This window comes from Labeo rohita, unplaced genomic scaffold, assembly GCF_022985175.1.
Source record: "Labeo rohita strain BAU-BD-2019 unplaced genomic scaffold, IGBB_LRoh.1.0 scaffold_142, whole genome shotgun sequence".
Taxonomy (NCBI): domain Eukaryota; kingdom Metazoa; phylum Chordata; class Actinopteri; order Cypriniformes; family Cyprinidae; genus Labeo; species Labeo rohita.
Window position 1 is genome coordinate 97610 of NW_026127582.1, and position 22958 is coordinate 120567.

At 34.6% G+C, this 22958-nt stretch overlaps 3 protein-coding genes across 8 annotated transcripts in view; 2 read left to right on the forward strand and 1 right to left on the reverse strand.

Annotated features, from left to right (window-relative positions):
• LOC127158258 (polymeric immunoglobulin receptor-like) overlaps positions 1-21906 on the forward strand; it is a 40474-nt gene extending 18568 nt beyond the window's left edge. Inside the window, exons 1-8 of one of the 4 annotated variants that reach the window (XM_051101431.1) lie at positions 16864-16889; positions 16972-17274; positions 17775-18125; positions 18204-18511; positions 18596-18910; positions 19002-19304; positions 19389-19688; positions 21804-21906. In XM_051101431.1, coding sequence (XP_050957388.1) covers positions 18370-18511; positions 18596-18910; positions 19002-19304; positions 19389-19688; positions 21804-21889 — 1146 coding nt within the window. In that variant the 5' untranslated portion in view covers positions 16864-16889; positions 16972-17274; positions 17775-18125; positions 18204-18369 and the 3' untranslated portion in view covers positions 21890-21906. Of the gene's footprint in view, positions 1-16863; positions 16890-16971; positions 17275-17774; positions 18126-18203; positions 18512-18595; positions 18911-19001; positions 19305-19388; positions 19689-21803 lie in introns of those variants that run through there. The other 3 variants (XM_051101430.1, XM_051101433.1, XM_051101429.1) reach the window with 3 other exon arrangements.
• Positions 1-22151, forward strand: part of LOC127158254 (polymeric immunoglobulin receptor) — an 88811-nt gene extending 66660 nt beyond the window's left edge. Inside the window, exons 8-9 of one of the 3 annotated variants that reach the window (XM_051101424.1) lie at positions 5541-5594; positions 21993-22151. In XM_051101424.1, coding sequence (XP_050957381.1) covers positions 5541-5594; positions 21993-22021 — 83 coding nt within the window. In that variant the 3' untranslated portion in view covers positions 22022-22151. Of the gene's footprint in view, positions 1-5540; positions 5628-5727; positions 5997-21992 lie in introns of those variants that run through there. The other 2 variants (XM_051101423.1, XM_051101422.1) reach the window with 2 other exon arrangements.
• Positions 12731-14897, reverse strand: LOC127158260 (uncharacterized). Its single transcript, XM_051101436.1, has 2 exons — positions 14683-14897; positions 12731-14016 (listed from the first exon to the last, which is right to left on the reverse strand). Exons 1-2 carry the CDS (start codon positions 14692-14694, stop codon positions 13027-13029), a joined length of 1002 nt encoding a protein of 333 aa, XP_050957393.1. The 5' UTR covers positions 14695-14897; the 3' UTR covers positions 12731-13026.
• Positions 22152-22958: the final 807 nt, after the last annotated feature.

A 22958-nucleotide genomic window follows, 5' to 3' on the forward strand; every position in this document is an offset into this window, starting at 1 on the left:
TATGATGATACCAGTGGAGGAGTTTTGAAGGTTTTTATCAGTGATTTAACTGAAGCTGATGAAGTGACGTACAAGTGTGGAGTGAATATCAATAATGATGAAGATCTGTTCACTGAGATCAAACTGACAGTCAATCAAGGTAAAGAAAAAAGCATATTTTTGGACACTTTCTAGCAGTTAAAAATGAGAAAATAAGATTTGAAATGTCTGATTTTGTGTGTGTGTGTGTGTGTGTGTAGTTGATCATTTTCCTGCATCAAGCAAATCAGTTGCTGTTATTGGTGAAAGTATGAAACTCACCTGTAATTACCCTGAGAAACACGACAAAACCATCAAACACATCTGCAAAGAGAACAACGAGACGATCTGTCGAAACATCAGTTCATCAGAGAAGAAACGCTTTGAGTTTTCTGACAGTACAGCAGGAGTTTTTACAGTGATCATCAGTAATGTGAGCTGGAGAGATGCTGGAGTTTACTGGTGTGGAGCAGAAACCAAACACAAACATGTGACTTCTGTTTCTCTCACCAATAAACATGAACTAACATTAACCAGTATGTACAGTAATCATAAACCATACAGTTCAATAATATATACATTTATTTTACAGTGTATTAATACGTCTCCATTCTCTTTGACTATTAGTGCCTCCAGTGGTCGGACGTGAAGGAGATTCAGCTGAGATCAAATGCCCTTATGATGCAAAATATTCAAAAGAAATAAAGTATCTGTGCAGAGGAAAGTGTTTCACTGAAGATGCTCAAAATATCATTCGATCAGATGAAGATTATGTTAAAAAACCAAAGATTTCAGTAAAGGACGACACTGAACTCAATCTCTTCACTGTGACCATGACTGAGCTGAGAGCAGAGGATGCTGGGAAATACTGGTGTGCAGTGAAAGACGTGTTTAATCTTCCCATTGAGCTCATGATCGTCATGAAGGATGGTGAGGCTGTATATTTGGGATTAATCTCAATGTTTCTGATCATTTAGATAAAATAATGCCATAAAGATTTGCATGTGAAGAGTACGTGTTGTGCAAGTGTACATAAGACTGTAAGCGTAAATTAAATTTGCATGCGCAAGAGAAGCTTTGTAAAAGTGTAAATAATCCGTTTCAAGCGTAAGAAAAACAGATTTGCAGCATTTACTGTTACTCGTAAGTGTAATTCATGTATTGTGAAACTGCAGCTTCATGCTTTCGCAAAATAAATGAGATCTGCATTCTTCCGACTTCCATTTCTCCACGCTTACACTTTTGGCGCGTTCGACTTCATTTTCGCTAAAATACGGTCAAAAGCACTGCAAGTCTGTGAACAGTGAGCACACGAAAACAACAGTTTGCAAAACAGATTGACTGCGTAGGACCAAAATGTATGTGAAAAAACAAACTGTTGCAAATGTCTGAATGACTTGTGTATGTAGGGCACAAAGTTGCCGAAATAATCTGATACGTACAGCTCCGTCTTTCTTTTTTCTGCGCTAACACTTTTGGCAGATTCTCTCACTCACTGAGTTTTGCAAGCGTCTGGGGGAGGGCGGGATCAACTTATTGTACTGTTTAAATAATAGTGTCTTTATTATTCAAACAAAATCAGTGTTTTTGATAAATAAAACTAATATATTTTGTAATTACAAAAATAAAAGTTTCTAAAAACACAATTGTGAAAAGTCTTCTTAAATGTCAAATGAAAAGAAATTGATAAAAGTATTTGTGGTGCATCTACTTTTCAATTTGAAATCTTTATTTTTCTTTTTATTCAAACACTTTTCCTGCAGAAACCACAAGTTTTCCTTTGAGTCAGTCTGTTTTCTTTTTTGTGTGAGTCTAGGTTTTTTGTTTACGAGTTAAAAAGTTTTGTTTTGAGTAAGCTGTATCTCAGTGGGCGGTCTCTACCTACCAGGATGAAAGGTTTTTTCTTTTGTCTCGACTTGAAGTGACCACGCCCACGCCTCGTTTTGTTTACTGGGTAAGATAACCAAGTTAACGTCTTAAACTCAGTTACAAGTGAACTGATGTAGTCAGTCTTCTCATGCTCACATGAGCTACGTAACGTTAGCTAAGCCCGCCTGTAGTTCGGCGATACCGTTAAATGAGGGGCATCGAGATGTTTTGGGTTCATACAGTAGCGGTATTAACATTAAGTGACATGGCATCCAACACGGAAGCCACTGGCGCACACCACTGCTCAGTGCCAGTGACACCATACGGTTCCCTTTGTTAATATGCCGTTGGACTGTGCAGAAAAAAATATGTCACAGCCCGCACCTTCCGCGTGTCAAATGCCATTTCACTTCATATTAATGTGCTACTGGGTGAATTTGATTATAACTCATCCGAGTTTAATTTATATTAAGCCTATTTAAAAGTTCTATCATAATTTAGGGTGTGGCTTATCTTACATATTTAAATATGTGAGCTGCTGTCACCAGAGACTGCATAGGTTCACTTGTAGTTTGAACCAGCTCAACGTTAACCCGTTTATTTGCCCAGTAAACGATTATCCGGGCGTGGTCAGTGACGCGATTCCAAGAGAGTGACCACTCCCGCCCAGAAAAAGGCCTTTTTCCTGGTAGGTAGAGACCGCCCACTTGTCTTGGTGACGTCACGGACACTACGTCCATGTTTTTTACAGTCTATGGTTTATTCTCTAACAAAAATCCGATAATGCTGACAAATCTGTGTTTTTAAAACAATAAAAAAGCAGAAAGGTAGTCGCAATGTTATATTGAGTCAGATTTATCATAAAGTGTTAAAAGCATATATAACTAAACTTTATTATATATAAAGAAAATGTTTACATGCATGCAATTATTTTTGTTCAGAATTTCTTTATTAAGCATTATAAAAGACGTTTTTCTGTTGCTTTATGAAAACGCTTTGGAAAAGTACTTATTTGATAAAAATTGCATTATTTTTGTTTGAATAATGAAAGAGCATAAAAATAACCGAGAGTTTCACCACCATGTTTTTGTAGCCAATGAAATGAGACTCTCGCCCCGACATTTACTCTTATCTGATTGGTTCAATAAACACATCACACGCCAAAACATTTATCTTCATTTAGTTCTTGCTGTTGCTCACTGCCGATGGAATGGTACTTTTAATGTACATGTACATTAAAAAAATAAATAAATAAACAACAACTTAATTAAAACATGATACTTTATAAGTTGTGTACCATTAGGCTAGACTCTCATGTGTTCATCCTGAATTGTTAGCTGGTGTTAACATTATTGGATTGGTTTGGCTTTACATTGAAATGCATATATCATATAATATAGCCTAATATATAGCTGATGTTAAACATTACAAAATGATATGTGACAATGCTCAACAATAGTATCAGAGTGCTATATTTTTGATAAAACCTTTTTACTATAACAATAAAGCTACATAAATCTGAATTTGACGATTTTCCAGACCATGTCTCTGTTTATTGTATTTAACACTCAGTTGTATACTTTGAAATTTTTGAAGATTTTGAAAAAAAATTGTAAAATCCCCTTAAATTATAACATGTTAAAGTGAAAAAATAAATAAATATTAATTCACTATATTGAACTAAATTTTAGTTAAAAAATTTGAGTAGTCCCTGATCAGTAGACAGGTGAAATTATGCATGTTATTATAAATGACAAATTATGCTGCTAGTGCAGATACTAGGCCATGTTTAACCCTAGCACCGCCAGGGGTCGCTGTACACCTAAAAACCTCCAGCGGGTAAATTCTACCCAAGCACGACAACCGTTTTTATACGCCTAAAGAACATTTTATTTCAGTGTATTATGCCACTGTTTTCATAAAGAAACTAAATATGAGATCACAGTCAGATGAGGTGTCAGATGCTGACTCAGACTAATGGCATTTAGTGCTTCTATGCTCTTCAGCATCCATAAATCACCTTCTTTTACTAATTTTGACTTTGAATCTCAACTGCTAATTCAGTGAGTAAAAGGCGCTGCCTAGCAATGTAGTTACAATTAAAACATAAGTAGCAAGATAATGACAGCACGAAAATATAGGCACAATATAAATGCCACGTCTTTTGTTTTTCTGAACCATTTTTAGAGGATTTTAAATTACACCATTTTAGTAAAAGTCAGTGACTGGGAGACTTTAATGTTTTATTCAAAGTCTTTTATGTAGGCTACATTTAAAAAACAGCCACGGGTAAAATATACCCCGTGGCAGTTTTAGTATTAGGTATCATCAAAATTACAATATTACAGTAAACTATCATATATTGCCTGTTGAGGACGATGACGACACAGCTCGAATTTCAGAATGAACACATAGCCTGGTACACAACTTATATCGTGTTTTTATTTTATTTTGTATGTCTACATTAAAAGTACCATTCCACCGGAAGCGAGCAACAGCGAGAACTAAATGAAGATAAATGTTTTGGCGTGTGATGTGTTTATTGAACCAATCAGATAAGAGTAAATGGAGTCCGCGAGAGTCTCATTTGATTGGCTACAAAAAGGTGGTGGCCCCGCCCTCCCCCTCACGCTTGCAAAACTCAGTGAGTGAGAGAATCTGCCAAAAGTGTAAGCGCAGAAAAAAGAAAGACGGAGCTGTACGTATCAGATTATTTCGGCAACTTTGTGTCCTACATACACAACAAGTCATTTAGACATTTGCAACAGTTTGTTTTTTCACATACATATTGGTCCTACGCAGTCAATCTGTTTTGCAAACTGTTGTTTTCGTGTGTAAATCACTGTTCACAGACTTGCAGTGCTTTTGACCGTATTTTAGCGAAAAGAACGTGCCAAAAGTGTAAGCGCGGAGAAATGGAAGTCGGAAGAATGCAGATCGTATTTATTTTGCGAAAGCATGAAGCTGCAGTTTCACAACACATGAATTACACTTATGAGTAACAGTAAATGCTGCAAATCTTTTTTTGTTCCGCTTGAAACGCGATTTACACTTTTACAAAGCTTCTCTTGCGCATGCAAATTTAATTTACGCTTACAGTCTTATGTACACTTGCACAACACGAACTCTTCACATGCAAATCTTTATGGCATTATTTTATCTCCATAACTGTCCCTTTAAAGCAGCATGATGTGGTAAAGTCTGCATCATCAGTCTGATGTGTGTGAACAGCAGGGACATTTTCACACCAGCTTTAAACCATAGACCACTGTTTTGTGTTTAAGTAAAACAGAAATTAAAGCTGGCTTAGTTCAGTAAAATACAGAAAGAAAATGTTTCTAGATGTGTTTTATTGCAGTCATTCTCCCAGAAATGACCTTCACTTTCACATTCCAGAACACTTTGACACAGAAAATATGTTTTTTGAACATTTACACAGCTGTTTTACATATAACTGACCTAAATTTAAATATGTTTAGCTCTTATGCTCATTCTAAAGCTCGTATGGTGATGCATTTTCTTTTTTTTGGAGATTGACAGTCTGTAGTTACTGTCTGTTTTCATTTTGTGTCACAGACATTGTTTCTTGAATAATAATTTATTGACACCATCTTCACTATATGATTGTTTTGTGATTGTGATTTTTCTTGTAGAAATGACTTCGTCTGACACCAAAAGGGAAACAACCCAGAAAACAGAAACGTCTGGTGAGATCCAACAACTCCTTTTCTCAGTATGAGTTAAATATGGTATTATGACATGTCAGATGTGTGTGCATGAATGTTTGTCAGTGAATGTCATACCTTGTTTCTCTGTGACGTTCCCTTTGTGTGATTTTAGGTTCCTTTTGTCAGAAGAGTCTCTCTTAACCAAGGACCAGATTCACTCTGATCACACCATGGTCATTTACCACATCATGCCACACTGTTATTACTGTATAATATTGTTGTTTTTGTTGTTGTTTTCACCTTCTCACTGGTGCAATTCAGTTACTGAGCAGCTGGTGACACCTACAGGTCACTGTTAGGAAAAAAGCTGAAATATTCCTGTGACTGTTTTAGTTGTACAGCTTTCTAGATGGAAACGTTTGTTTTTTGTCCTTAAAAATGTGTCTCCTGTAAAGCGAAAGACAAAAAAAAAAAAAAAAAAAAAAAAAAAAAAAAAAGTTGCCAGCACACGGTGCCAAGCAAAAACCATAAATTCAGATGTCACGGTTCAGTACATACCTTGGTTCGTGGGGGGTCAACAGGAAAAAAAAAAAAAAAAAAAACAACAAATCTACTATGCTTGCTATGCTAGTTTCTTTTTTTTTTTTTTTTTTTTTTTTTTTTTTTTTCATTTATTTTAAACAGACAGTAGTACAAATTACAATTTTGTCCACCTATATGTGAAAATACTAAATATTATATAAATGGTTATATAATTATATATATATATATATATATATTGCTTTTAAATGTTTTTTAAGCTTTATTTAGTAACAACTTACACAACATGTGTAAAAATAGCAGCAAGAAGTCAATAAAAATATGACAATAATAATATGACAATAATAATAAACAAGAAAGCAAAACAGAGAGCTGTTAAATATCACAAAAATGAAAAACCTTTGCTATCAAATGCGCAACTCACTGCATTCGCTGTTCTTCTGCTGTCGGTTATCAAACAGCGTTGCTTTATTGCGGACCCCTCCTGGATTGAGGGTGAACTGCCTGTATTTGTCAAAAGCCTCATGCACCGAAAGATAAAATAAAATAGTTCATACCTTTTCTTCTTGTAACCTTGTTGTCAAAAATAAAATAAAATAAAATAAAATAAAATAATATAGTAGTCATCCTTCGCTCTTAGCTCTGAATAAAATGGTAAAAAAGAAACAATAATACTGCATAGTGTTATTGTTAATGTTAAAGTTTTTTTTTTTTTTTGTTTGTTTGTTTGTTTGTTTGTTTTAATATACTTTAAAATATTATTTATTCCTGTTACGCAAAGCTGAATTTTCATCAGCTTAAGTGTCACATGATCTTTTAGAAATCATTTTAATATGCAGATTTATTATTAGAATTATCAATGTTGGAATTTTTTTTCCCAGGATTCTTTGATGAATAAGATCTTAAAAAGAGGAGCATTTATTCCAAATATAAATATTTTCCAACAATGTAAATCTATGCTATCACCATTAATTTATCACATCCTTTGTGAATTAAAGTATTAATTACTTTCATAGAAAAAAGGAAAAAGAAAGAATAAACATTTACTGTCCCCAAACTTTTGAACAGTAGTGTTTATTGTTAGATTTATTTATTTATTTATTTATTTTATTTTATAAATGCTGTTCTTTTTAACTTTTTAATTACCAAAGTATCACAGGTTCCAAAAAAAAAAATAAAACAAATAAATAAATAAAATAAAATAAAATAAAATAATAATAATAATAATAATAATAAAAAATAAAAATTAAAAATTAAGCAACACAACTGTTTCCAGAAGCACTAATAAATCAGTATATTAGAATGATTTCTGAATGATTGTGTGACACTTAATACTGGAGTAATGATTACATCATCATAATATTTCACAATGTAACATTTTTTTCTGTATTTTTGATCAAATAAATGCAGCCTCGATGAGCATAAGAGACTTCTTTAAAATCATTACAAGTCTTACTGATCCCTAACGTTTGAGCGGTATAGTGTAAATTGCCATTGTAAAAATGACTTCCTCCTCTAACTGTAATGAAAGTATGATACAGTACACACTTTAGCTCTTCTGGTCTGGTATGTATGAAAGAAAACCAGAGGGCATTTTTTTCAATGGAAGTCAATAGAGGCCTCTATATACATTTCTGCAAACCTGAAAATTGTACCTATATGTATGAATCACTGCAGTTTCCAGTTAAAATGAACACTAGAGGCAATAAAACTTTTATTCCTTTTCACACACAGTATGATTTACACACAGATTTCTGATTAATAAAGGCTAATTTTCAGACGATTACTATTGCTGAATATTATATTATGGTTTTAAAACAATTTTAACATCCTGCACTGTTTGAAAATTGATACTTTTGAACATTGTTGTCGCATATACAGCTTCATATACATGAGTTTTCCAACACAGTCAGTTTGTTCGGTAGCTCACGCGATATGGCGTTGCACTTGAAGAGCTCCGGTTCGAACCCCGTGAAACTATGGTTCGACAAAACAGCTCAAATCTGAATGAGGAAGTTAAAATAGCATGGCTACATAACAAAATGCATTTTTTTAATAAGTTTTGCATTTGTTAACACTATCGGTTAGGTGTAGGGATTGGTGCTGGAATGTGATTGGTTATTAAGGGACATGTGATCCAAGTTAGCTGTTAAGTTTTCTCCAAAAGTAAGTAATATAGGGTAATATAGGGTTTTGCTCACTAGCTGCATTTCTCAAAAGCATTGTGAGTTGATCGTAGAGACCATTGGTGGCAATAGATAATATCTATTAGATATTAAAATGTACTTAGGCTCATGATGGTTTTGGAAATGCAGCCCAGCTCCACTGAGCGACTGCTGACTGATAACAGTTCTCATGAAGCCGCGTTCACCTCCTTGTCCTCGTCTTTGGCGGCTGATAGGAGCAACATGTGAGACCCAAATGTAGGATGCTTGATTATTACAAGCGCCATATGGCTACATGGTTTTGATCTTGTCAGTAACATGCTTGTCTCAATCATTAATACATGCAGTGCGGAAATAAGTGTAAATACTTGCAGTACTGATGTCCTATCAAGAGGCTTAGTTTTGACATAAAAATACTAAATTAAACTAAATGTATTATTTTTAAACGCAATATAAAAGTGCAATAAGTGAGACATTTATTTTAAAGGCTTTGGGTAAAAATGTTTTAAATTCCCTTAAATAAATACTATTAATTGTAAATAGATTATGAGTGCAAATAATCTCATAAACTGCAGTGTATGCCTAATTATTAAAAATGATTTATTTCAACTTTATTTAACCCAAAAGAAATTAGAATTAGTATTAGTATGATACTTAATTAAAAACAAACAAACAAACAAACAAACAAAAAACAAACAAACAAACAAAAAAAAAAACAGAAATATATAAGACAAACTATCATCATGTTGTTTCTTTGTTAATCTGTCATGGATAAGGGGAACTTGAATTGTATTATGTAAATGTAATGATAAAGGTAAACCATTTACTTAAAAATATATTAACATACTGACTTTACAAATCTTAGTGAAAAATCTGATTCCAAATATAAAACACTCAGACAACGTACAAGAACTGAACATTTATGATAAAACCTAAATTTTCTTTAGGTGTGAGCTGTCATGTCTTTAAAGGGCAGGGTTTGCTATTCTGATTTACATCTTGTTACGTCATGTTTGTATTTACTATATTACATAAGCATTTCAATGCAAATTTGTTACGTTTATTTAATGTCTACCCTTTATTTACCTATAATAAAGATTTATGACAAATTTGTTGAATCTAAGAATCTAAGACCGCCACATTTTTTTTTTTTTAATTGGATGTTCACTTTTTGCTTAACCATCTTCATTAGAATTAGATTTTTTAATTAAAGGATATAATGTTATTTATTTTGTACAATTAAAATTGGTTTTAAAATCTACAACTTATTCTTAAACTGTAAACGTTCATGTCATTTACACAAAGTGCTATTATAGACAGAGGTGGTGTGGAATTTAACGATTATAGAAACATGAACAACAGTTAAAAATTTACATGTACTTTGTTCATTAAATTACCTTCTTTAACATGTTTTTATACCAACTTAAATTCTATGGATCAGTACACACATGGTTTTAATAATCTACATTTTAGTATATGGATTGGTTTGATGCGATTTGTTAAACACTAAAAAAAAAAAAAGTTCTACTAACCAAAGTTCCAAATTCACAAATCAATTTAATCTACATCAAAAAATGTGTTGGATTTTCCTGTAGTGAGTTACTCTTAAGCTGATCAGTGTAGGTGAACACAATGATGGTACGACGTGCAGCATCTTCTCCAAAGTTCCTCTGAATCCATTTGACTGTGTTCATCTTTTCCTCCGTCAGTCTCTCATCCGCTCTGATGACCAGCAGAAACACATGAGGACCGGAGGAGCAGACATCTCCATACACCTCTTTATTTCTGCTTTTACTTTGTTTTTATTTGCTGATGTATCCTGGAGGCCTGGAGTGTCAAATATTGTGATGAACCTGCTACCTTTTCTTCTTATTTTTTCCTCTGATTGTTGAGTAACTGACTCTGGATTAAAATCCACTTTAAACTCATCTCTGCCCAGGATGGTGTTTCCTGTTGCGCTCTTTCCAGCTCCGGTCATTCCCCAAAAAATAACCCTCAGATCTCCTGAAGCACAATAACACACACACAGTTTGCAGTTTCAGGATGAAATTCATGCGCCAATTAATCTGTACATTTAAAGAATTTCACAGAATTTCAAAATACACAAAATTCGTAACATCAGTAACATATGATACAACATTCTTAATCTAATATTTGGCTTGAAAGTCATTCAACTTTTTAATGCTATTATGTAAAATCAAGTAATTTGAGAAATATTATTTTTAGCAATTCAGTCGCTTTCATATTTAACAATATGTAAAGCCTTTACTATAATTTTGCTGTCAGGTAATCATGCTTTGTTAGAATGCCCAGAATGACATGAGATTATATTCTGCTATAGATTAATTGCATCAGATTAATTAGGTGGCTTTTACCTGTAACTGTTGGTGCCATTTCTCTAGAAATCCTCCTAGTCTGTTTTAGATGATCAACAATCACTTTTATTTGGACAGCTCAGTGCTCTCTCTTTCTCTTTCTTTTTCCAGATGAATGATGAATGATAAATGAATGTAAAGGACTAACTGAGAGTGCTCAGGTTAACTCCCCCTATTTTTTTTTTTTTTTTTTTAAAGAAAGATCACATGAGTTCACATACACTGCAAATAATGCTTTTCTTACTTAGATTCTTTGTCTTGTTTCCAGCCAAAATATCTAAAAATTCATAAAATGAGAAGGATTTTCTAGACAAGTACAACTTATTTTCTTGTTTTCATAATAATAATAAAAAAAAACAAAACAAAACAAAAAAAACAGGTCAAAATTAAGTGAGTTTTTGCTTAGAACAAGCTAAATAATCTGCCACTGGGGTAAGCAAAATAATCTTATTTCAAGCAGAAAACAAGATTATTTTGCTTACCCTATTGGCAGATTATTTTTGCTTGTTTCAATTGCTAGAATTTGCAATTTGCATGTCGAATATTGCCACCTACAGACTTTACTTTACAAATCTATGTATCTATCTATGTATGTATCTATCTATCTATCTATCTATCTATCTATCGCTTTACAATAAAAAGATCAGTACAGCAATAAAATACAAAAATACCATCACACTACAACAGCAATCCGATCGAATGTGTTTGAAAGTGAACGAGGTCAAAATGTTTTACACCCCGTTTACACCTGTACTTAGTGTTGTCCACTTGTGATCGGATCGATGAAACACATGTTAAAGGAGAAGTTCACTTCCAGAACAACAATTTACAAATAATTTACTCACCCCCTTGTCATCCAAGATGTTCATGTCTTTCTGTCTTCAGTCGTGAAGAAATTATGGTTTTTGAGGAAAACATTTCAGGTTGGTGCTTCAGGTTCACCTCATTGATGCCCTGATTTTGTACTTCCAAAATTTAAATTTAAATGCAGCTTCAAAGGCTCTAAATGATCCCAGCCGAGGAAGAAGGGTCTGATCTAGCGAAATGACTTTTTTTTTTTTTTTTATGAAAAATATATATTTTTATACTTTTTAAGCACAAAAGCTTGTGTAGCACAGGCTCTGGGATGTGCATTCACGATGCTACGAATTAGTGATGGGTCGTTTTTGAACGATTAGTTCATTTTGAATGAATCTTTAATGTGATTCGGGAAGAATGAGTCGTCTCGGGAGTGATTCGTTCAATCACGCATGTGCAATAGGATATTAGGTTCTGTACTGGAATTAGTTCACCTGTTTTGATTCTTCAGGTTTTTTGATTTGTTTTTTTTTTTTCACATGAAAATTTCATTATGCCTTGAATGGCTTGAATATACATCTACCCCCTTACCTCAGTGAGTATATCAGGCCTGCTTTTTCCATCAGAGTTCATGGTAGTAACTTAAGGGCACATAAAATGCACATTTTATGCCAGGGGTGGGGAGTTTAGCTCCAACCCTGAAAAAAAGAAAACAGCTTGTATCCTGAATACGTTGATTAGTTTGTTCAGGTGTGTTTGATTAAGGTTGGAGCTAAACTCTGCAGGGACACCGGCCCTCCAGGATCAACGTTCCATACCCCTGTTTACGGGTTTGACAAGGTACAAAATTTTAAGGTTTGCCAACTCCCATTAAAAAGAAAAGAAGATGATCAGATGTGCGTTTGAGCTTCCGTGTTTAGCGTAATTGCCCACTTTTGTATTTTGCACAACTTGGTATACATTGGAATGATTTTAATAACTCGTATGTACTTGAATTGTGAATCAAACATTAGAAAAATATGTGTTGTTGAGGAGTGTACTGATATTTTAGGAAGTGATCAGATATAGAAGGATAACCAGCTTAAAACTTTCCTCTTGGTAGGCCATATTCATGTTCATGTGCATGCTCTAAACATGAGTACTTTTTAATTCATCAGAATACAGAGTCATCATGAGTTTCTATAGAGAAATTTTCTAGTTTTCAAATTTCTTTCTAAGCATAAAATGAGGTATGATGTTTGTGACAGCAGCATTCAACATGAGAAAACTTGAAATATCTAGTTCTTAAACAGGATATGCTTTATTGACACAACTATCATTGCACAGACAAAAGTCGCAAGGCAAGCTGTGTAAGCGGCAGCAGTAAAATACAAAATAAAATCTTAATCTTAATTTTTGTGGCTATATTGGTTAAAGAACAACAGAGCATTAGATAAACATGCTGTATTATCAGTGTAAATAATGATAAAATAATAATAATAAAAATAAAATGTACCCTCCACCTTTTATTTATTTATGATCAAGCTGCTTGGCAGGAAGGGCAAAATGCTACAAGGCAACAGAACTGAAAGTTCTTGCAGAACTTGCACACCTCTAGTCCACTTCCATTTTCACGTCTACGGATTTATGTTCTTCTTTTTCATCTTCTTTTTCATCATCATCATCTTGCAAGCTTTCTATGCATTTCTTAGCTTCATCAAGGGAAGCGCAGTTTTGCCCATTTGAAAGGTTTATATTTAGATCCTGTTCACAGCAACTGAGGCTTGCTTTAAGCTTTCTTTTAGGGAAGGTCAGGACCTCACTGGTGTGAAAGGCAAGACTAACCTGATCCCACACATAAAACTGAAATGGATACTTGGATTGGGCCACTGCTTTGTTTCCACAGATTGCCAGTCGGAAGTTGTGAGTTTCACAAATAGCTTGGGCTTTCCAGATGATTTGATGTCCATCATAAGCAACCAATGGGCTTGATGTAAGCAGTGGAAATTGAACGAACATCTCATTGAACTCAGGGCTGTGAACAAGAACAACATACTCAATCTCCTGCTTGAAAAGTTTGGTCTCATATATTCGGAGAATGGGCTCTTGACCCTCACATTTCTGCTTCTTGTAGGCTTCCATCAGTTCAGTCAGAGGAAACGTAAAGCGGAAGTTGCCGTAGCGTGAGGTTTCATTCAGGAACAAGGGTGATGTAGTGAATTCACTCAGGAATGGCGGATGAGCTGTTTTTTCTTCTTTGGTTATGTCTGGGAACAATTTCTCGAGGAAACGCTCTTCAGCTGCTCTTATATCCACTTCATTGATCTTCAGGCTCCACCATGATAATGACTCTCTGTTAAGACCCATGAATCCCTCTGACTCCCAGATGTCCTCAAGGCTTGTCTTGTTAGTGACATGAGCCACTTCTGTGATGTGAAATTCAACAGGACTTGGATAATCTGAGATGTCTTTGGAAAGATATTTTTGTACTTTTTGTTCTAGTCTTATATCATCTCTGTCTTTCAGATCTTGTATGCTAATGTATTCTCCATCAAGGAACAACTCTCGTATCCTGCGCCTGTTGATTCTTGCTCTGAAGACTTTCTGAGAGGATAAAGTTAGAATGTGTTATACAGTAGAGTAAATATAAATGCAACACAAAAGGCCAAAAACACACAGGGGACATAAAGTAAAGGGCATTTAGTGACATTTAGTCATGCCACCAGTGTACAATATGTAATAAAGTGTTGTGCAAAGGCCACTTGGCACTACTATACAGTACAGTAAACATATTCTGGTTAATCATTTACAAAGATTACATCCACTTTTCTATGTTTGTTCTAACTAAAATGTTAAGATGATTGTTCTATGTAGAAATTAGATTCGATTTTTTTTTTTTTTTGTTATTTTAATACCACAGTAATCTTTTTGTGTACATATAAAAACCTAAGAACATTAACAAGATATATCCTCTTACATCCCACTGAAACTGTTATATTTAACTGTATAGTTCTGTCAAATGACAAAGCCATTCTTCTGGAAACCACTGCGATTTTTCAGTAAAACTTTAAGCATTACACTAGACAAGATACAAAACTATAACACAACTGGGTGATACACAACTAAAAGCTTTGGTATTAAATAATTCTAAAGTACTGAACAATGATAACAGGTTGGTTCAGCATAATCCATGTTTCCACAGTCCGGGATTGTGTCTGCCTGGGGTGTGATGTTACGATTTGTTTATTAAGTTAATTAAGAATTGCTTACTTCGGTTGCCATTTCATGAAGGTTATGCTATGAAGCCAATGGTGATTCTTCCACTCGGTCTTGTGAAGACTGTGAGATCCTCTTCTGGTTTATGAAGCCTTTTGGTGTCTCTACTGCCACATAGAAGAAACTTATCTTACGTAACCACATACAGTACAGTACTGAAGCCTATCTAATGCAGAATTTGTCATGGGCTTCCATCCGTGGCAAGTCAGTGCAGGATTTGTACGCTCAGATTTAAGGCTTTTTTATGACCTTTAGTAAGACCTGCACAAATAAAATTATTATCGTATGAGTGGGGTAGGTCAATGTCTATGGTAATCTGTAAAATGACTATAAAAATCCTGATTTACAGTTCAGATATAGGTTTTTACAAAAACAAAGTAAACTTTTGAATTCATGAGAATGACCAAACCTGCAATAATTAAATATGTTAAATAATACAAATATAATTTATGCATTTAATACCATTTTATTAACCAATGTCTTTGCTGCTGACCTTGATGATCCAATTTATCATAATAATAAGCATACTAATTTTTTATTGCTGAAGAGCTGACATCTTTTTCTTCTGTGTTCTACTATAGCGACGTGAATTTACTTTTCACAAAGCCTGAGGCTTTTGGTGTGAAAAGGCTTTTACATTTGCCAAAAATAGAACTTTTTATATTAAAAACAAACAAGCAAGCTGTGCCCAGATTTAAAAATTAATGCAAAACTAAAGTAATGCATTACTTTCCATAAAAAGTAACTAATTACGTTACTTAGTTACTTTTTTAAGGAGTGACTCAATATTGTAATGCATTACTTTTAAAAGTAACTTTCCCCGACACTGCTTACCTCTGACTTTTCAGTCCAGCAGAGGGAAACTTCACAACTGGATCCACTTTCTGCAGTAATATTGCTGTAGACCTTTATTGAAATGCAAGAGTCAGATGTATTTAACCATAATAGTGTAAAATATGTGCTGCTGCATTCAGTGTTTTCATGCTGACTAAATTATGATCATACAGACAGCACCGGAGTTTACAGTCACTGGATTTGAGATGTTGTTTCTTTATTTACCCTATTCACCTGCAGTGTCTTTCCTTAAAATGGTAAATAAATAATTTGATTTTTAAGAAAGAAAGGACAAGAAAACCTCCTGCTATGGTCATCATTAACTGTAGCAGTTTTGGTATAACAACTTTGGTTTCGGTTTACATAATATTGTAGTACATTATAAAACAATATGCACTTATAACATACTGTTTTTTAATCCAAGACAGTGGTAACCAGTAGATCAGTGGAGTAAAGCGAATTTCAATGTTTTTTTAGCCATTTTATACTGCAGAAATGATAAGAATGCTCTTGGCACTGCAGTGGGTAGAGGAACACAAACCTGACAGTGTTTTAATTTGCTTTGACTCAGTTTCAGTTTTAAAGAGTTTGAGATCTTTTAAATCTAGTCACCAAGATATTCCCTTTAGTATGCTACAAATACTAATCAAAATTGTTCAAAATAATACATCAGTCAGATTAAGTAAATCAAAATAAAAAGTAAATAGGTAAGTCAAGGAAGGAATAATAGGAAAAATCCAAATGGGTTATGTGAACACTGTAATGTTGAAGAAACAACACCTCATGTATTCCTTGAATGCGGGAAGTATGAACTAGAAGGAGGAAAAATTATAGATGAATTAAAATTTTAAGGTTTTAATGAAATGGTCAAGTGAAATAAAGCCTTATTTGATTTTATCACTTGATTAATAGATTTGATTTCCTCAAGTGTTCATTAGCCAGGACAGAAGAAGAAACAAATGCACAGATAGTCAAGTCTAGTTTTGATTTTGTCTTTTTTTAATGAATGTTTTGCTGTTTTTAATTCATTCTATATTGAAATACTGAGTTTTGCCATCATGTTTTGCTGTTTTTTATTATTGTGTTTAGATAGCTTTGCATTTGTAGCTTTAAAACAACAGTCATGTTTTGTATGCATTCATATTAAAATACTATGCCATCAGCCGTATGTGTGTGTTATGTGTTTATATGGTATGTTGCTCTGCATGAAAGAGGAAGAAGAAATGTTAGAGAGATGTTCATGAATGTGAATGTACATTCAGTTATGACTGTGATCTGATAGAGACTGATGGAGTTTCTCTGTGTGTGCATTTATATATGACTGAAGTCAATCAGGAATGACATCATCACTCTCTGCCTGATTTCAGGTCAGTTCTTTACTGGTCACTCAAATGTGAGCTGTAACTGATCATTATAATAACCCAGAGTAAATGAACTTGTGTTTGTCAGGTCAGGTACTTTGTTTCAGTGTGTTTGGCTGCACTGGAGGGAGTGTAATGTTCAAGTGCATGTACAAGTCTAATGATCAGCATAAAGAAAAGTATTTCTGCAGAAACACAGACTGTACGACAGGAATCAGTACTGAGACTCAGCACCAATGGGTTAATAATGGGAGATTCGCTCTGTATGATGATGAAAACAGCAGATTCTTCACAGTGTTTATCAGGAACCTCAGCAGAGAGGATGATGGGAAATATACATGTGGAAACAAGCAGAAATGGAGTCATGATGTTACATTAGTGGTGAACAGAAGTGCGTATGATACTTTATCACTTACCACAGTAATTATTATATTTGTATTATAATAATATTTAAAGGTGCACTATGGAAAAATCAATTATTGAGCAAATTCATAAATCAGTATTCAAACTGCCTCACTGCATTATAATAATTCACAACAGTATTCAATGATTTATAATTTGAGCTGACTGAAATATCAGTTGTATGTCATATTTGTGAGGTCACAGAAAAAATACTGTCTACTATACACACTAACTTGTTCAGATGGCTTTTTTTTTCTGGATATATCCCTTGTAGGATCTCTTTTACATAGTCCTAAAAACAAGCACAACCGCTAAAGTACAATGAATAAATAAAGCACAAAAAATATGTGAATGTAAATATGACATTTTATGTGTCAAACAGAGATGGCGACAGAGAGTCCAAAGTTCCCCAGTGCACTTTTTTAATAATACTAATAATATTTTAAGATTTCAGTGCATGTTACAATGATTTGTTGAAATTATTTTCAGACTCTTCTTCTTGTGGGACGTCTGTTATGTGGACTGCATATATTGGGCAAACAATCACTTTCCACTGTAAATATGATCATAAGTTTAAAACACACACCAAAGTCTTCTACAGACTGAACGTTGGTCCTGTCCATGTGCTGAACAGCTCACAATCATCACAATCATCTGAGGAGAAGTTCATCCTGTCTGACAGTCAGAAAGATCATTTTAATGTGACCATCAGAGACATTTCTACAGCAGACAGTGGAGTTTATTTATGTGGAGTGGAGAGACACGGATCAGATGATCAACCTTCAGAAACATCAATTACTCACATCACCTTCATTAAAGAGATTCATCTGAATGTTTCTAGTGAGTTTAGCTTCTTTTTGATGATAAATAAGAAATGTAAATCCTCCCTGACTGTTAATAATGTAATAAATCTTGCAGGTCAAATAACATCTGTTCAGGTTGAGGCCTACATCAGTAAATCAGTCTTCATCAAGTGTAAATTTCCACAAAATTCAAAGGAAACAAGAAATTCATCCAGAAAGATTCATCACAGAAGATCCCTGTTGATGAACAGAATCAATGGGTCCATCATGATAAAGTGCACATGTATGATGATACCAGTGGAGGAGTTTTGAAGGTTTTTATCAGTGATTTAACTGAAGCTGATGAAGTGACGTACAGGTGTGGAGTGAATATCAATAATGATGAAGATCTGTTCACTGAGATCAAACTGACAGTCAATCAAGGTAAAGAGCTTCTTTTTGGACACTTTCTAGCAGTTGAAATGAGAAAAGATTTGAAATGTCTTATTTGTGTGTGTGTGTGTATAGTTGATCATTTTCATCCATCAAGCAAATCAGCTGCTGTTATTGGTGAAAGTGTGAAACTCACCTGTAATTACCCTGAGAAACACGACGAGACCATCAAACACATCTGCAAAGAGAACAACAAGAAGATCTGTCAAAACATCAGTTCATCAGAGAAGAAGCGCTTTGAGTTTTCTGACAGTACAGCAGGAGTTTTTACAGTGATCATCAGTAATGTGAGCTGGAGAGATGCTGGAGTTTACTGGTGTGGAGCAGAAACCAAACACAAACATGTGACTTCTGTTTCTCTCACCAATAAACATGAACTAACATTAACCAGTATGTACAGTAATCATAAACCATACAGTTCAATAATATATACATTTATTTTACAGTGTATAAATACGTCTCCATTCTCTTTGACTATTAGTGCCTCCAGTGGTCGGACGTGAAGGAGATTCAGCTGAGATCAAATGCCCTTATGATGCAAAATATGCAAAAGAAATAAAACATCTGTGCAAAGGAAAGTGTTTCACTGAAGATGCTCAAAATATCATTCAATCAGATGAAGATCATGTTAAAAAACCAAAGATTTCAGTAAAGAACGACACTGAACTCAATCTCTTCACTGTGACCATGACTGAGCTGAGAGCAGAGGATGCTGGGAAATACTGGTGTGCAGTGAAAGACGTGTTTAATCTTCCCATTGAGCTCATGATCGTCATGAAGGACGGTGAGGCTGTTTATTTGGGATTAATCTCAATGTTTCTGATCATTTTGTTCTCAAACTCCTCATATTTAATGTTGTGTTGTTCAGTGATCACTCATGAGGCGTCTGTCGGAGGATCAGCGTCCATCAGCTGTAAATACATCAGGAATCAAAATCAGGGTTTTTTCTGTAGAGGAGATCAGATCAATATCTGCGTCAGAGACGGAGTTCGTGTTTCATCAAATAACAGGATAAACGGCAGATTCTCTCTGACTGATGAAACCTCTGCTGGAGTCTTTACTGTGAACATCAGCAATCTGACAGCAGAGGATTCTGGGAAATACTGGTGTGGAGAGGAGAATTCTGGGTCCTTCATACTCACTGAAGTTCAGCTACATGTGAAAGGAGGTAAAACAGTCAATTAAGGGGATCGTTTAACAAGAAATTAAAAAGATCTTTCTTCAGATGAAAACAAAAATATATTTAGTGTATTTTTTTGTTTTGTTTTGTTTTGTTTTGTTTTTGCTATGAAAATCAGTCCTGTCTGGTTGAACATCTTGAGTGAAAGTAAATAATGACTTTACGAATGCACTTTAAGAAGAGTTTCTGTAATTTTCCATATTGATTTTCCAAGTGTTTCCAATAGACATTGCAATGTTTATTGTTTTAGTCATGCTGTCAGGGAAGACAAGGAATTTGCCAAGTTAAGCTGTAGATGATGACAATGTCCATGGCGAGAAAACTACAGCACCTTTTCCAGGTTTTGACAGTGAAATGAAAGATAGAGCTGCATGTCATCAGCATAGCAGTGGTAAGAGAAGCCATGTGCCTGTTTTGATGGGCCCCAGTGATGTAGTGTAAATGGAGAAGACAGGGGTCCAGAACAAAAACCCTTGTGGAACCCCAGTGGCCAGATGATGTGCTTTAGAAACCTCCCCTCCCCAGGCCACCCTGAAAGACCTAGTGAGATAGGATTCAAACCAGCGAAGAGGAATCCCTGTGATACCCAGTGATGAGAGGGTGGACAAGAGTATCTGATGATTGACTTCAAACAATCAGATTTTGTCCAGCAAAATGAGTACTGATGATCTGTGAATCAGCTTTTTGCAGATACAAGGCTTCAGTAACTGACAGTAGTATTTCAGGGTTTCTGAACCCTGACTGGTTAGCCCAATGAACCATTTTCCTGCAGTGATACCTGTTTAACTCCAACGTTGAGTGTTTCTGTTATGAATGGAAGGAAAATGGATCTCTATAAGTGAAGTGTTTAATGTAGGTTTTTTGAGCGGTTTATTCAGCCTGCTTGATTGGGTATTTTCAGAAATGTTGATGATGTGACAAGTGCTGGTAAAAGTGTAGGACAAAGAAAGAGTCTGGTAAGTCTGGTCCTCAGGTGAACTGGGATAGGATCAGTGGGCATGTTGTAGGATGGCTGGAAAAGATGTTGGAATTTTCAGAAGGGGACAGAAGGAGAACAGTGGGGTGTTACTGTGGATGTTGTCTGTATTAGTTCCTTACGTGTGCTGTTGTAGTTTTGTTGGTTAAGAAATGACCTCATCTGACACCAAAAAGAAAACAGAGTCCATGAAACAGAAAAGCCTGGTAAGTTTCCACCAACTTTTTTGTGTCTGGAGTTGTTGTTATCTTGTTCTTGCACATATTCAGACAGATTTGACACTGGTGACACCAAACATCACTTTTTTTTCTGTTTTGCAGAATGTTTCTGTTTTAGCCTATAGCTATGCAAATGGCCAAATATATAAATAGATGTTTGAGTTGGAATTTATCTAGTAAAATACTGAATTTTATTTATTTAAGAATTACCTTTTATTTAAAAAAAATTACATCTCTGACAAAAAAAGGAAACAGTCCAGAAAACAGAAAAACCTGATAAGATCCACCAAGTCATTTTTCGTTATGCTTCTGTCCTTGCACATATTTAGACAGGGTTGAGCAAATGATGATAGACACTGTATTATTTTCCATGCATTTATTTAACCATTTAAAGCAGCATGTTGTGGTAAAGTCTAAATAAATATTTCTGATTTTTATATAAAAAACAAAAGGGACATTTTCACATTCAGCTGAAAAACCTTTCAGACCACTGTTTTGTGTTTAAGTAAAACAGAAGTTAAAGCTGGCTGCTTTAGTTCAGTAAGATACAGAAAGAAAGTGTTTCTAGATGTGTTTTATTGCAGTCATTCAGCCAGAAATGACCTTCACTTTCACATTCCAGAACACTTTGACACAGAAAAGATGTTTATTTTTAACATTTACACAGCTGTTTTACACATAAATGACCTAAATTTAAATCTGTTTTGTTCTTATGCTCATTCTAAAGCTCGTCTGGGGACGCTTTTTTTTTTGGAGATTGACAGTTTGTAGTTACTGTGTTTTCATTTTGCAGAATTCATTTTGTTTCACAGAAAAGAAAAGTTAATAAAGACATTGTTTCTTTAATAATAATTTATTGACACCATTTTCACTATATGATTGATTTTGTGATTGTGATTTTTGTTGTAGAAATGACTTCGTCTGACACCAAAAAGGAAACGACCCAGAAAACAGAAACGTCTGGTGAGATCCAACAACTCCTTTTCTCAGTATGAGTTAAATATGGTATTATGACATGTCAGATGTGTGTGCATGAATGTTTGTCGATGAATGTCATGGACCTTGTTTCTCTGTGACGTTCCCTTTGTGTGATTTTAGGTTCCTTTTGTCAGAAGAGTCTCTCTTAACCAAGGACCAGATTCACTCTGATCACACCATGGTCATTTACCACATCATGCCACACTGTTATTACTGTATAATATTGTTGTTTTTGTTGTTGTTTTCACCTTCTCACTGGTGCAATTCATGCTCTTCTGTAAATATTCAGTTACTGAGCTGAAAAGCTGTTTGTGTTACTGAGCAGCTGGTGACACCTACAGGTCACTGTTAGGAAAAAAGCTGAAATATTCCTGTGACTGTTTTAGTTGTACAGCTTTCCAGATGGAAACGTTTGCTTTTTGTCCTTAAAAATGTGTCTCCTGTAAAGCGAATGACAAAAAAAAAAAAAAAAAAAGTCAAATAGTTGCCAGCACATGGTGCCAAGCAAAAACCTTAAATTCAGATGTCACGGTTCAGTACGTACTTCGGTTCACGGTTCAATATGATTTCGGTACAACAGGAAAAGAACAACAGATCTACTATGCTTGCTATGTGTGACACGTAACATAGCCTATATATGCTGAGTTTTAGTTCATTTTTGTGACCGAAAGGAAACTCAAATTCCAGAAAGTGACATCCTATTTGTTTTCTTTAATTTACAAAAGACCTTTTACAGTGATGCATTATTAATAACACAATAAATGACAGTGTTTTAAGGTGATTTTGCTGGTATAAGGAAACAGACTGTTCGGTACCAATACATGTATCGTTACACCCCTAATATAGATGTGTGTGTTTCAAAATCCAGACAATACCTGTAAGGTAACAGTTAAAAAAGGAAAAAAATGAGAAAAAAATAGGATGTTGATGTTGCACCTTAATTTTACAGTTTTTGTTTGCCAGCTGCTTAGAAAAACAATGACCAGTTCAGATGAGTCATCGCTTGAATCTGAATCATTGCTGAATCAGTTTTGTTGAGTGCGTGTAACTTTTAAATTCTCTGATCATAAACAACAAAGTGCAGAT